The following is a 13,687-nucleotide window of genomic DNA, read 5'->3' on the forward strand; positions in this document are numbered from 1 at the left end:
AACAGTTTTGTACCAAATATTTTACAATTTTACAATTTATATTATAGAGTGAGTACATTTTATCCTCCAGCAGGTGTTCTTATACTCTGCTGAAACAACATTCAAAAGTGCCGGCATCTTAAAGGCTCATTCTGTTTCAGTGGAAACCTAAGCTTCCAGAAACCACCTGGGTTATTTTTACTGTCATTTAAGTGGACCTCTGAGCATTGTGATAGGTGATCAGGCAATAAAAAAGACCCAAGAATATCAAATTAACAGGCAATTACACATTACTTTGGTCACACCCTGCAGAGAAAGCCAATTCTAACATTTTTGACTCAAGTAACCAGTCAATCCAGTTAAGCAGGACTTGGACCCAAACTTCTGTTTTCACCCATTTTGATACTGGACTAATCAAATGAATCTAATGAATCTGATCACTATGGCACTGTATTCACCTACTGTTACCACAGTCCCTATACTCAAATTGCCCAGAATTACCTTAGAGCCTTTCTTTCTGGGGGCACCTGGGTGGCTCAGTCAGTTAAGCGTCTGACTCTTGGTTTTGGCTCAGGTCATGATCTCAGAGTCCGGAGATCGAGCCCGACATCGGGCTCTGTGCTCAGCGCGGGGCCGGCTTGGAATTCTCTCTCCCTCTCTCTCTCTGTCCCTCCCCCTGCTCATGTTCTCTCTCTCTCTCAAAAAAATAAAGAAATAAATCTTTGAAGAAAAAAAAAAGAACCTTTCTTTCACCTGTGAAATTCTCCTTGCAGGGGAAAATCTTCCTCTTGGGGGAAAAAAGGAGAGAGAAAAGAATTGAGAAGAACTGGAGAGTAACTTGAATTGAAAAGAAGTGTCTCAATTACGTTACTACTTTGTATCTCATGCTCTTTTCACCAAAAATTATACCAAGAAGTTTTTCTGATTTGTTGATATCTAAAAAGGATAAAAACACACTTCCTATTGCTATATTGACCAGCGTAGAATGCTGTGCCAGAAAGATTTCCCCCTCCAAAACATCGCAGTCCTGAGATATGCTTATAACAGTGTTTGCTGAGAAAGAGAATAAAAGAACTTTCAGAAGGAAAAGCAAACGCCACGATGAAAAAAATACTTGGCATAGCAGTCCCCCATGGATTCTCCGCTGGTTCCTGTTAGTGTCATGAGTTTCCAAGAAATGTCACACATTCACAACAAGGGTGTAGTTCTGTTGGTATACGCTACATTCAAAGATCTGGAAGAGGGAATTAAATATTTATTTTCGGCCTGAAGTCAACAGCTCAGGAGGCGGAACCCATGAAGGGACTAGACTTCTTGAACTAGGCTGGACATGGGAGGTGGCGGGGCGGGGGTGGGTAGTGGCTGGCCTGGATGCATAACCAGAGCTTAAAGAAAGATACCCTAGAGTTCTGCAAGGACCACCTCATTACCACCAGGAACTGCTGCAAATAAGAGGCCCCACAATTAGAAAATTCTCTTTGCAGGAGCTAGCAAGGGAGGGGTAAGCAGAGTCCACCAAAAAGTATAAATCCTCATTTCCAACTGCATGCCTCAATGGTCAAAGAACCTGCCACTGTCCAAAAAGACATCCTACCCAGTACCTAACTGATCCTAACTGGGGGGAAAAAAAATGGTAGCCAAACATTTATTCTCCCAACATCATAGAGAATACGCAACATGGGGAAAAAAGAAGATTTTCTTCAAAAAAAAAAAAAAAAAAACAACTCTTATAACTACGTTTCAACAATTGCTATCCTACATTTATACCACAGAATTGTTTAATAAAATAACTACTATTTACTGGGCACTTACTACGTGCCAGGATACCTTCTAAATGCTTTAGATACGCTTTGCCATGTAATCCTATCACCTCCTCACAGATCAGAAGCACTAGGCAACAGATCTTTTAAGGAAATATTCTATAAGGGAATAAAAGCAAATTAGGAGGGTACGTTTTCTTCCACAGTTAGGAACTTAAGTTTGCAGACTGACATGAGCTCTTGGGCGGTGGGACCAATTTTCTACGTTAGCATGCTCATTCCTATTTGTACACACCCTGCTGGCTTTATGTAGCCCCGTGTCCTTTTTTAACCTGTAGTCACCCCGCAGATGTTAGAGACCAATCATGGGAGAGGACAGATACCTCAAGGTCATGCTGAGTGCACATCAGAGTACATTAATCCCGTCACACTGCAAAGGCTGGTTTCACTTAATTAGATATTTCGATACTTTGCAAATTATTCCTCCTCTAACACCTAGGTAGATACATATAGTTTGCTTCCTTTTCTTTCACTTCAAGGGCATTAATGGAAGACCGGGCTGAGAGCGAGAAGTTCCAGAATGATGTATAAATGTATACTTCATAGTAGCGGTTCTAATGGTGAGAACAGAGGTGCAAACACGCTCGTGGCAGGTTCAAGGAGACCCACTCTCCTGGTTACCAACAACAAGGAAACACAACACACTTCCCCAGAAAGACAGAGGCCTTCCTCTGTTACACTGGGGCAACATTAAAAATAATAATAATAATCCTCTTCCAATGAAATCACAAGTTCAACCACACTCCCCTCTAACAACAGAGACAGAGGCACCCATATCCTCGCTGTCCCCACACCTGTTGCCTTAGCACAATGCTGTTGGTCCACTGGCTCAGGAAAAACAAAGGCTTATTGAGGCCTTACTTAACTGCAGAAAACAACCTCCAGAAAGGCACAGCATCATACTCGGTTCTGTGGGAAGAGCGGAAAGGGTCGGCACAGAATTTTTTAAGCTTCTGGACACAGCCTTCCTCTCCAACAGAGAAGCTGGAACAAGCCACCCTCAATCATTCACTCTAATGGAGGGAAGAACTACAGATAATCCAGACTGTCAAATAATCAGCTTTTGAAAGCATCCATTTTCTTTGCACTTGAATAAAGGTGCACCTGGAATTGGGGAACTCGCTTTGAACCAAGTCTCAAAGCCCCACGAAAGGGATGGTTTTCAGGAAGGACTGGGGAGGGGCCGGGTTTCTTTTGTTTCCTTCCTTATCCCATTCGTCCCAGCAAAATGGCTCTAGGAGGAAATCCAGCCGGGCCCCTCAGTCCTGATGAAGGCAGGGCGAGCTCCCATGCTAGGCATCCTGAGAGCACGCCAGGGAAGAGGCAGAGAGCTGATGATAAAATAATGATTCTGCACATTCAATCACGTGCAGATAACCAGCGGGAGCCACCCAGAGATTCTTAACCGGCAGACGGGAGTGGGACTGGCTTTGGTATGGACCTTTCATTTGCCAGGAAACCAGGCCCCCTCCCCAGTCTGGCTCCCAGTCTTCCTTCACAGCGTTCATCATGGTTTATGATTATCTATTTGGGTGTGTCTTTGATCAATGTCTCTCTGTCTCTCACTCTCTGATGGAACTGAGAGAGAGGGCAAGTGTGCTTTTCCTCAACATCTCCTTCTTTCTCCCCCAGCATTGAGCACTTTGCCTGGCTCACAGTAAGCATCCAGTTAATATTTGCCAGACAAATGGATAAAAGAGAAAGAATACCTGCTATCAGCAAACCTGAAGGCAAGGGTCGGGAAGTAGAGAGCCAACCTATAGATCACGTGGGGTTGGCAGCACCAAGAAAAATATTATGACAGGTTCCTGCTTTGTACAGATTAATACGAAAATACAGGCATAATCACTATCACTCAATGATATATCTTTCTTTGCTGACAATGATATTAACAATCTCATATCATGCCAGGAATCTATTAATTATAAGCCAGAAGCACAAATCTGGGCCATTAGCTTTTAATCACACGCAAAATGTAGAATTTGAACTTTAGTACTGAAAACACTGACGGTGACCTTTCTGTGGTAACCTCTGCAAAATACACCTCCGCATTAGGAAAAATGAAAACGGTCATTTCACACGGTCCCCCTATGGAATGTTACGGAATCCTATCTGTTTGCCCGTGTGCTCTTCCCTGACTCTGAACACGTCCTTTTAAGTCAGAAATCGGGAGCTGGAATTCTGCAAAGTCTGTAATACTACCTTGACAAGAAAATGAGGTCTTTCTCCCCGACGACGACGAACTGTCTAAATCCAAGCCCTGAGTCATCCCTTGTTCATCTTCACAATGCAGGAAGCTATCTTATACCCAAGAAGTCAGGTGCAAGGAAGCGCCTTCTCCATCATTTATTCCTCCCCCTTAATTACGAAGCAGGTATGAGAATTCAGGAGCCATGAAATTAATTATTTTTTTGAAAAACATTTTGTTCCGTGATTCAGTGCAGAGAATACATGATGAAAAGCCACCCAGCCTCACTCCTCACGACCTCGACGAAGACTTTCTCCTTCCTGTGGACGTGTGTGTCCAGGCCAGTCAGGATCCGCCATAAAACAAAATACGAACCAAGAAGTAAACCTCCAGACCACTCAAGCTTCAAAGAGGATCTATATTCACTGGTCTACACGGGCCGCTTACACCTGCGTCGAGATATAATAGCCACAGAGCCGAGATTCTAAATCTTACCCTTCCCTTTCCATGCTAATTAGGCTCTATTTTACATAAAACCATTTACTATCCTTGGTAATGACCGAAAACCCTGGCCTGCCCACTCCCCTTAGCACCACAGCAGGGCAGCTGAACTGAACGCACCCTTTGGGCATGGCTGCCCGTCTGAACAAACAGGCTCAAGGAGGCTCTGAGAGCAACCCAAAGCCGTCCCTCACACCTCCTTGGGTTCCTTCCAACTGTACTCTGCCTTTTCTGCTCCATTTTCATGGCCCTACCACACCAGCACTAACCTCAAGCAAACACTTACGTGTGCCCACGTTTTTTTCCTTTTTCTATTGAGCCTGTACACTTCATTTTGAAACACGCTATGGAACAAGGAAAATACGGCCTGAACCGTTTCTGTTCACCTCCCACCCATCACACGCTCACCTCCAACATCCCGTCTGGCGCGCCTGGTTCCCTCCCTCACACCATTAGGGCGCTCACCTTCTTCCTCCTCCTCCTCTTCTTCTTCTCTTTGGCTGCTTGGGCTTGCTTGTGCTCCCACACCAGGTTGGTCAGGTTGGCCACGTACTCGTCGGTCTGCTGCAGGAGGTAAGCTAAACGCCTGTCTTTCTTTTGATCGATCAGTTTTCTGTAGCCCTCTTCATCTTCAGCCTATTAAGGAAAAGAGGGACATAATCAGAGCACAGTAAAGATGGGATGGCAGCTCCACTTTCCACTCAGCGCTCCCCATCACCGTCTGAACTCTGACTGGTGGTGAGCACAGTGAATGGAATGATCCAGGCTGCGGGAGTGACCATGCACAATCCGGGACTGGGGTGCGGCCTGGGAGCGCAATGCCCGCCCAAGTCCCAGGACACGGGCTCCGTGGCAGAGTCAGGACCCAATACCACATTATTTACCCGGTGTGGGCAAGCACTTTGACTCACTTCTGTGTTTTTTGAGGTTTCTTTGCACAAAAAAAAACTTATGAAAATTTGACAATTCACCATCCGACTGTATCCTTCACTTGGAAGCATGGAAATTTTCCAGAACAACCCGAAGTGGGGAGAAGAGTATAGTCTCTCATATAACCAACACCAAGCAACCGAAATGAACTCAGGAAGACGCCTGTCTCATGGCTACCCTTCCCACAACTCCCCTTCCCAATCCCAAACTGGATTGCCCTGCGGCCGATTCCAGACATACTATCGTTTCATTCAGAAACATTTCAATAAGCATGTCTAAGGGCAAAGACTCAAATGGACTTTGACTAGTGTAACTTCTCGTATGTAAAAGCTTTACAAACGTGGTGGTTGATAGCAAATGTCAAATCTGGGGGGATTTTTGTCACCGATCGGCACGGCACGGTGGGCCTAGGTGACTGAAGGCAAGGCATTTAGCACCCGGAGTCCGATACTGCTGAGCAATAAAACAGTACAGTAATTTCCACCTCTGCCTCCCATTAAGCAACATTATGAGGTTAAATGCCATAAAAACTCTGATGTCCTCAGAGCCATTTCAGGAGAAATCTCTTTTATACATCCCAATAAAAGGACATCTCAAAATATTTTCCCCAGTGTGACGCAGGATAAAAGGGACGTGTCACAAAATCCTCAAGAGGCAAGTGCACTGCAGCCGAGCTGAGGATCTTCAGTCCAGGGGCGTCACTCCAGCTTCTCCCCAAGTGACGGAAGTTTTATCACTCAGTCTAGCTGCTGTCTGCCCCGTGGATGAGCACGAACCTCAAATGCTATTATAACTCTAATTGCTTTTGGTTATGGTTGATCTCACTTGAAGAAAGAGTGATAAAAAACTTCAGTTTCTCTGTTATCTGTATATTCCATCATTTAATTGCAAAAATTAATGATTTGCAAATGCCTAATCATTAGTGTCAAGCCAATCTGTTACTGAAGTTCTAATACAGTTTCTCTCCAGCTGAATCAGACAAGTTTGACTGCTTGCTGCTCAGATCACTATAAAAATGGCCTCCCTACCTGGGTGGAAATCTCGTGGACAGTCTTCTCCTTCCCCGCCCCTCCCCCCACAAAAATGGAGAGGGAGGTGGGAGAAGATGGTAAGATTTAGTGGTACCTGGACGCAGAGCCTTTTAAAATATGGTGTTAACTCTCTGGAATCCAAAAAAGGTAATGAAAACAAAATGCAAACCATAATACCACCAATGAAGACAGTGTCACTTGGAATTTTCCAGGGACGTAATTAGGGGCCAAAGCTAACAATTTCATCTCCATCCCATACTCGGGCATTATGTCCCAGGTAGGATGTGCAGGTCTCCTATCATTAGAGATCACACACGCTTTTCTAAAACCCACAGTGTGCTCTGAGGTCCAATTCCAAAAATGAACGGTCAATAAAACCAGACTCCCAGGCCAATGATGTAAACTGATCCCTTCTATATGTATCTACCCATTAAAAAATAACGGCACAAAGGTAATGATCCACGAATAGCCTTTGACAATAACACAGCCATAACCAAAAAAGTAACATTTCAAAGTTAACTTAAAAATCACTTTTTACACTAGAAGGGAGAAATTTCTACCACTTAAAAAAAAAAAAAAAAAGGGATAAGCACCAGCGGCTTCAAGAAACAGACCTTCTTCGAGTCCAAGACACAAGTTAATGACGCATTCGCTCAAAACAACTTGTGTCATTAGTCTCAAAAGTGGCAATATTTTAAAAAGAACGAGCATATCCATCCTTCTAGATCTGGTTGTTAAACTTCCTATGAACTGGGGTACCTGCCTTGATGCGAGAAGCTATATTCCACACAGCAAGGCCACCCCAGGACACGGAGATATTAAATACTCATCAGCTGTGGCCCTGGGTTTGTGGCATGCATCGTTCAGAAAGGAGATATTTTTACTCCATCCATATGAAGTTCAAAGGGGCGTGTTCATATATTTCATAAGCCGCTTTTACCCACTCTTGAGATGGCATATTTAACATTCTCGATACAGGTGCATGCTGGAACCCCACTGCCCGGGGTGCCCGCAGGTGAGCCCCTTACCATCAGCCTCCGCATTCTCTCCTTTTCGATCCGCTCCGTCTCTTTTTTCTGTTCTCTTTCGGTGTTGGCATGCCAAGTTGCCACTGCTTTGGATAGCTTCTGGATCTTCCCAGCCACAGACCGATGGTACTCCTTAAAATCTTTTGCATGCTGCAAAATGCTGTTCAGGTATTCCTACAGGCCCCGAAGGGAGGAGGGAAAAGGATACTTAAAGTCTACTTCCCAGTGTCATCCATGGAGCCCAAGAAAACGCTCAGGGAGCCTTTCACAACAGCAGAAGACTAGAATCTTCTGTGGGGCAGGTGCCCTGGGATGTCTCTTGGTAGCTGAGCTGTGGGCTTTGGGGCTAGTGGGAAAAGCAGCCTCTCAAAGGCACCAGCTTGTGGAAGGGAAGCCTCTAGGACCTCAAAGATATAGGGCCTCGTGAAAACAGCAAGATCAAGGACTGACAGATGCCTGCAAAACGGGCAAGGATAAAATTGAAAGCAAATCACCCACCAGTCAGCCCAAGGTAGGCGGATATTTCCAGGGAGAACCAGGTTACAAAAGTTAATGCCCCTTCTGCTCTAACTCAAATGCCTCAGCACCATGATTCGCCACCCCTCCACCTTATTTGGATCGACTTTTTTTTTTTTTTTTTTTTTTTAAGATTTTATTTATTTATTTGACAGAGAGAGACACAGCGAGAGAAGGAACACAAGCAGGGGGAGTGGGACAGGGAGAAGCAGGCTTCCCGCCGAGCAGGGAGCCCGATGCGGGGCTCGATCCCAGGACCTGGAATCATGACCTGAGCCGAAGGCAGCCGCTTAACGACTGAGCCACCCAGGCGCCCCTGGATCGACTTTTGAAAGACAGGAGAGGAAACGTGTACCAACGGACAGCTAACATCTTTCAAAATGAAGCTAACGCCGGGCACTAAATTAAGCACAGGAAAACAAACACAATGTATAGGATTGTAACGCAAAATCAAACTCTCCATCAAACTACTTCCAAACGCCTAGAAAGGAATGTTTTAAAATATCTGCCCCCGTTCTGCATGGAGCACTGGGTGTTATGCACAAACAATGAATCATGGAACACTATATCTAAAACTAATGATGTAATGTATGGGCATTAACATAACAATAAAAAAATTAAAAAAAAATAAAATGTAGAAAAGGAAAAAAAAATAATAAAATAAAATATCTGCCCCTATGAAACCTCCAACTGGGCCCTGGAAAAGCCCAGGAGACTGTATTTATATTTGCTATAAAAATAACCATGTGCTCTCTTCTTTCCTTTTCCAAGTTCCTGCTCCTGAGGATTTTGCCCCTGGCAACTCTCCCGTGCCCATCCGGCGGGCATCTGCGGGTGGGATGATGAAGAGGACACCTGCCTGGTATCCAGAAAGCAGGGTCCCCCATCTCATCCCCGCCACAGGAGGCCGTGGGCAGGCCGCCCATGTCCCTGGCATGGCCTGCTTTTCCCCCCTGCCTGTTCCATGGGGCAGTCTGCCCACGGGAGCTCCCGGGAGCCTTTCTGCTCTGTGATGTTCCCACCGCACACCCCGGTCCGTTCTCCAGGCCTCCAGACCCCGCCTGAGGGCTCGGTCGGGGCGTCTCTGCCAGCGTGGGGGCGCACAGCCCAGACCTCGGTACCTGGTGCTTCTGCCGACGCTTCCTCTCCTGCTCGATCTTCTGCTGCTTCTCCAGTTTCTCCGTCATGCGGGCCTCCCGCAGCGTCTGGCGCTTACTCCGTTTGTAGGCTTTGGAGTTGAGGGCCGTCTCCAGCGTGGTGTCCCGTCGCATGCAGGCCACCACCTCCTGTCTCAGCTGTCGGGGTGGCGGGGGGGAGAGTGGTTGGAGAGCCTCGCCAGACGCAAGGCCTGGCTCCTGGGCCCTGCCCTGCCCTAGCTCCCGGTCAGCACGGGCACACGGGGGGGCTCTAGAAGGGGCACCACCACAGCGGACCTTTCTGTAAACCAAGGGACTAAACCGTGCCAAATTTACGTGGTGTTTTCAGAGATGGCATAAGTTTTCTTTCCAAGCCGTTCAGATTAAGGAAACAGAACAAAACAAGACAAAAAAAAAAAAAAAAAAAAACCCCAAAAAACAAAACAAACAACAACAACAACAAAAAACCCCAGCACTGTGACACTGAAAAAAAGCCGACGTTGTCTTGGGGTTTTAAATAAATTCATTCATCCCGCTTAATTATTCTAATGATATTAATTAGTTAAAGAGCTTTTGAAATATTTTACTTCATTTTAAGTGCCATACTAACATTCTCTTTGTGTCTAGAGATTAACTTTAATGATGCTCTGCAAAAAAGAGTGGAAAAATGACTTCCTGTTCATGTACAATAGCAGCAGCTACTCAAACACTATTAATGCAATGTTCATTCTCATACGAAAGATGGGAGATCCTGGCGTTGGCTTCCTCCCACTCCCAATGAGGATATTCGTCAAGATATTTAGGTTTCACACTGTATCATGGACTTCCCTTAGATTATCATCAATGTGATGTCTTATCCATGTTGGACGTTATGTGGTGGTAGCTGAGGGTTGGGGTTGGGAATATACATTAAAATAGGAATTCGATTGAACCTCAAGTCAGCAGCAACTAGAGTTAATTCACTGGGAAACTCCACAGATCATGGATTTTTCCACAGTATCAACCAAAAAGTCAGAAACCAGTAAGAGTCCAGCATAGTGAAGTGAATCTGAATATAATCTCATTTGTGAAAATCTACTTGGTTATTAATCATTTAACAATACTGGATTAAGCACTTTATCAATGCATGGTAGGACATCGCCTGTAAGAAAGGAAGTGAATGGGACTCAGAGCCTTTTATTTTCTTTCTTTTACTCCCACAGAGCCGTAGCCAGCTAGTTCCCCACCACCATGGATGTCCTCTTGTGACATTATAACCAAGAGGGCAAGTGTACTCCCAGGTTCATAGGACAGAGGCAAGTGGGGTGGCTTTGCGATTTCAGTCACATCCTGCAACATACCGAGTCATGCAAATTCCTTTCATTCATTAGTAATTCATTTTGCACCCCCCGGGACTTTCACCAAGTCAACCCACCGGCCTGAGGAATACGTGCTCCTCCTCCCCTTTGGCTAAATGAGGCAGTGCGCAGACCGGGAGACTGGCACCTTTTGGGTCCACAAAGCCAAACTCACCAAGGTAAAAATTAGCGCTCCTTCGTTTCCCTAGTAATTTAGCAATGGTAAAATAGATCATCATGCTAGCTTTGATTCATCAGTAACTACTAAGAACCAGAGCAAGAAGAAGAGATGATCATCAACTGATCAGTCACCACGTGGGGGTGTGATGGGGACAAACAGTTTTATGTGTTTCTGTAAATGATGAGCTATTCATTTAGCAGAGTGGTTATCGTATTTGTTAAGATTATTTTCATCGTCATGGCTAGGATTTTACATTTGTGTTTACAAAAGAGGCTCTGATCCTGCTCTCCCACCTTCTTGTTTTTCTTTGCACTCATAAAGGCAAGCTATCCCATTTGTTCTCGAGGTTTCATCCATGGTAACAAAATGCCATTACTCTGACTTTGGAAACCATAATATGGAAGGGAAAAAAATGTCTCTGATCTACAGAAGCAAAAAAATATATATATAGAATAATAAGCAATTCATCCTCATTACTTTTAGCTCTATGTGGCTGGTCTAAAAGATACACTATTTTACTAAGTTTATATCTTTCTAACAGTATTGAACAGACTTACATTTATTTCCTACATCTCAGATTCACTGGGGAAAAGGTATTACCTGACGCTGGAAATTGAGTAACCGAAGTGCTTTCAGTTCCACGGTTGCTTTGGTTCGTAAATCTGGTGGCAAAGAGCCAGGCAGATTTTCCAGTTCTTGTATCCTATGAGCTATGCGAGCCTGGAGCCTAGAGGAGACGATGAAATGAGGGAAGGGAGAGGTGGAAATATACATTACGATTTAGCCTTAATGATAAACAATAACCCTCGGGTCTAAGTTCCTGGCAAGACACATTCCAGACATTGCCGGTCGGCCAATTTCTGACACCCAACTAGAGTTTCTGATGTAAAACAGAGAAAAGCTACCTTTGCATGAACGCAGACAGGTGCTACGTGTTACCGAACACTCTGGCCTTCTTCACTAACCTCTCTCTAACACCCAGAAGAAGAAGGGCTCATGATACACCTAGGAGGGAAGTCAAGTGCCATAGCTTGTCTTGAACGGAGGGAAAACGAGAGACGGGACCGTGGGATTGGCTCCCAAACACCCAGCCAGCCAGAGCGCAGAGCTGAGACGAGAGTTTTCTTCTTAAGTTTTAGTTCTGTCCCAGGCAACTGGGCTATTTGCCCTCCTTGTCAAGACGCTGATGACAACAGCCGTTAAAGCTGAGTGAACAAGAGCAGTTTTAGGTGCTGCTGAGGCCACAGAAATCAGCCAACCCGAAACATTCAGAGAGAGCCCTGCCGACCACAACCACTCCCTCTACGAGCAGTGCTTGTCTGAGAAAAGAAGAGGCAAATTGGGCATTTTTAAAAATCAGGCTTGGGGCGGCAGGAGCTGGTGAAGTAACAGTGTTTAAAATCTACGAATTTCTAGAAGAGGATTGCTGGGGATTCTCATCCCAGACATCCTCAAAAATATAACTGCAGGCCCTTCTTCATAATAAAGGCAGAAGAGATGAGAAAAGACATCCCACTTTCTTCACTCAGTTGGGATACTTTTACTGTTACCCATATAAACTGGCTCCAGAGTTCACCTGGATCCTATCCTTACAAATAATTACACACCATTTAACTCTATTTTTAGAACTACCTCCCTCCAAATTTGGGGCAGGAGCGTCTTGGAACAGATTTCCTGAAGAACAGTAAAAGGTAGTAAGTTAAGCTAAGTTAACATTAACTACACTAAGGTGTATCTAATGCACAGTTTTCTTTAATTCTTCCTCCCTCCCTCTCTCCTTCTGTCTCTGTCTCTGTCGCACACACTCACGCACCCCTACCAGGTAAATGCTAATAATGGTCCCATCTTACTGATGAGAAAATTCAGGTTTGGAGATAGCAAGAAACAGGCCGACTTCACAGAGCTAGTGATTCACCTGATACCTGCAGTATAATACCGTAGATAATTAATATACATTTCCTAACTACCGCTTTCCTGGACCTCAACTCTAAAAGATGATAATTAAAGATTTTTGTATTTATAATAATTCATATTATGCAGGGCGCCTGGCTGGCTCAGTCGGTGGAGCGTGTGACTCTGGATCTCAGGGTTGTGAGTTCAAGCCCTCCGCTGGGTGTAGAAATTACTTAAAAAGTAAAATCTTAAAAAAAAAAAAAGGAAAAAGTAAAATAAATAAATAAATAAATACAAATCCGTATTATGGTTTTGTCAGCCTTTATGATGCTCTGTGTTAACACGAAAAAGTAAAATCTTGTCTGACCTAGATGTCACAAAATATCTTAATACTTCATTTAGCCCGAATATCAAAATGAGTGCTTTAAAAACAACAACAACAACAACAACAACAACAAAACCAAACTTAGAGCTGTTTGCTCTGGTAGAGAAGGGAATGTCATTTTTTTCAAAACTTCGAAAATGATAGTAAGAGAAACGCATATTTTTTTCACTGACTTCACTGGAAACAACATTATGGCAGATTCCTATCTTATTTGGTACACACATGTTATTAATTCTGATTTACTGAATGATTTATCGTCATAATGTGCTATTAGTATGTTATCACCCTGTTATTTCGGCTATATGTACCAACACAAGCAATCACACCTTTAAGTGGTTTAACTGCAACACACTAAACATTTGTGAGCACAAACAACAATAAGAAACTTCCATCAGTTTTGAAATAGAAAAATAAAATAAATAAAATAAAAAATAATAAACTTCCACCATTTTACTCTTTTGATCAAATTGTTCAGACTTACCCAACATTCTTTCACATTTCTATTACTATTGATACTCATGGGATGAGTATCATGGGTTTTTTTTTATTTTTCACTGTAGGAACAAAGGTCCATTTCATTTGTCCAATTCAATTTTTTAAATAGTGACATAGCCAAAAATCTCCAAATATAGCCAAAGATGATGCATCTTAACTACAATATTGATAGAAAAACCTATTATGGTTTTTTTTCCAAATATGTAATTTAAATGAGAAAAAAAAAACACCCTAAACAGAACAACTTTACTCATGTACAATGAAGGC

At 43.8% G+C, this 13,687-nt stretch overlaps 1 protein-coding gene across 7 annotated transcripts in view; it reads right to left on the reverse strand.

Annotated features, from left to right (window-relative positions):
* SMARCA2 (SWI/SNF related BAF chromatin remodeling complex subunit ATPase 2) overlaps window positions 1-13,687 on the reverse strand; it is a 178,174-nt gene that overhangs the window by 128,267 nt on the left and 36,220 nt on the right. For all 7 annotated transcript variants that reach the window (XM_078061322.1, XM_036076061.2, XM_078061321.1 and 4 more), the window contains exons 6-9: window positions 11,248-11,374; window positions 9,115-9,288; window positions 7,478-7,651; window positions 4,954-5,124 (exon numbers count right to left, since the gene is read on the reverse strand). In XM_078061322.1, coding sequence (XP_077917448.1) covers window positions 4,954-5,124; window positions 7,478-7,651; window positions 9,115-9,288; window positions 11,248-11,374 — 646 coding nt within the window. The remainder of the gene's footprint in view (window positions 1-4,953; window positions 5,125-7,477; window positions 7,652-9,114; window positions 9,289-11,247; window positions 11,375-13,687) is intronic.

Source organism: Halichoerus grypus, chromosome 14, assembly GCF_964656455.1.
Source record: "Halichoerus grypus chromosome 14, mHalGry1.hap1.1, whole genome shotgun sequence".
Taxonomy (NCBI): domain Eukaryota; kingdom Metazoa; phylum Chordata; class Mammalia; order Carnivora; family Phocidae; genus Halichoerus; species Halichoerus grypus.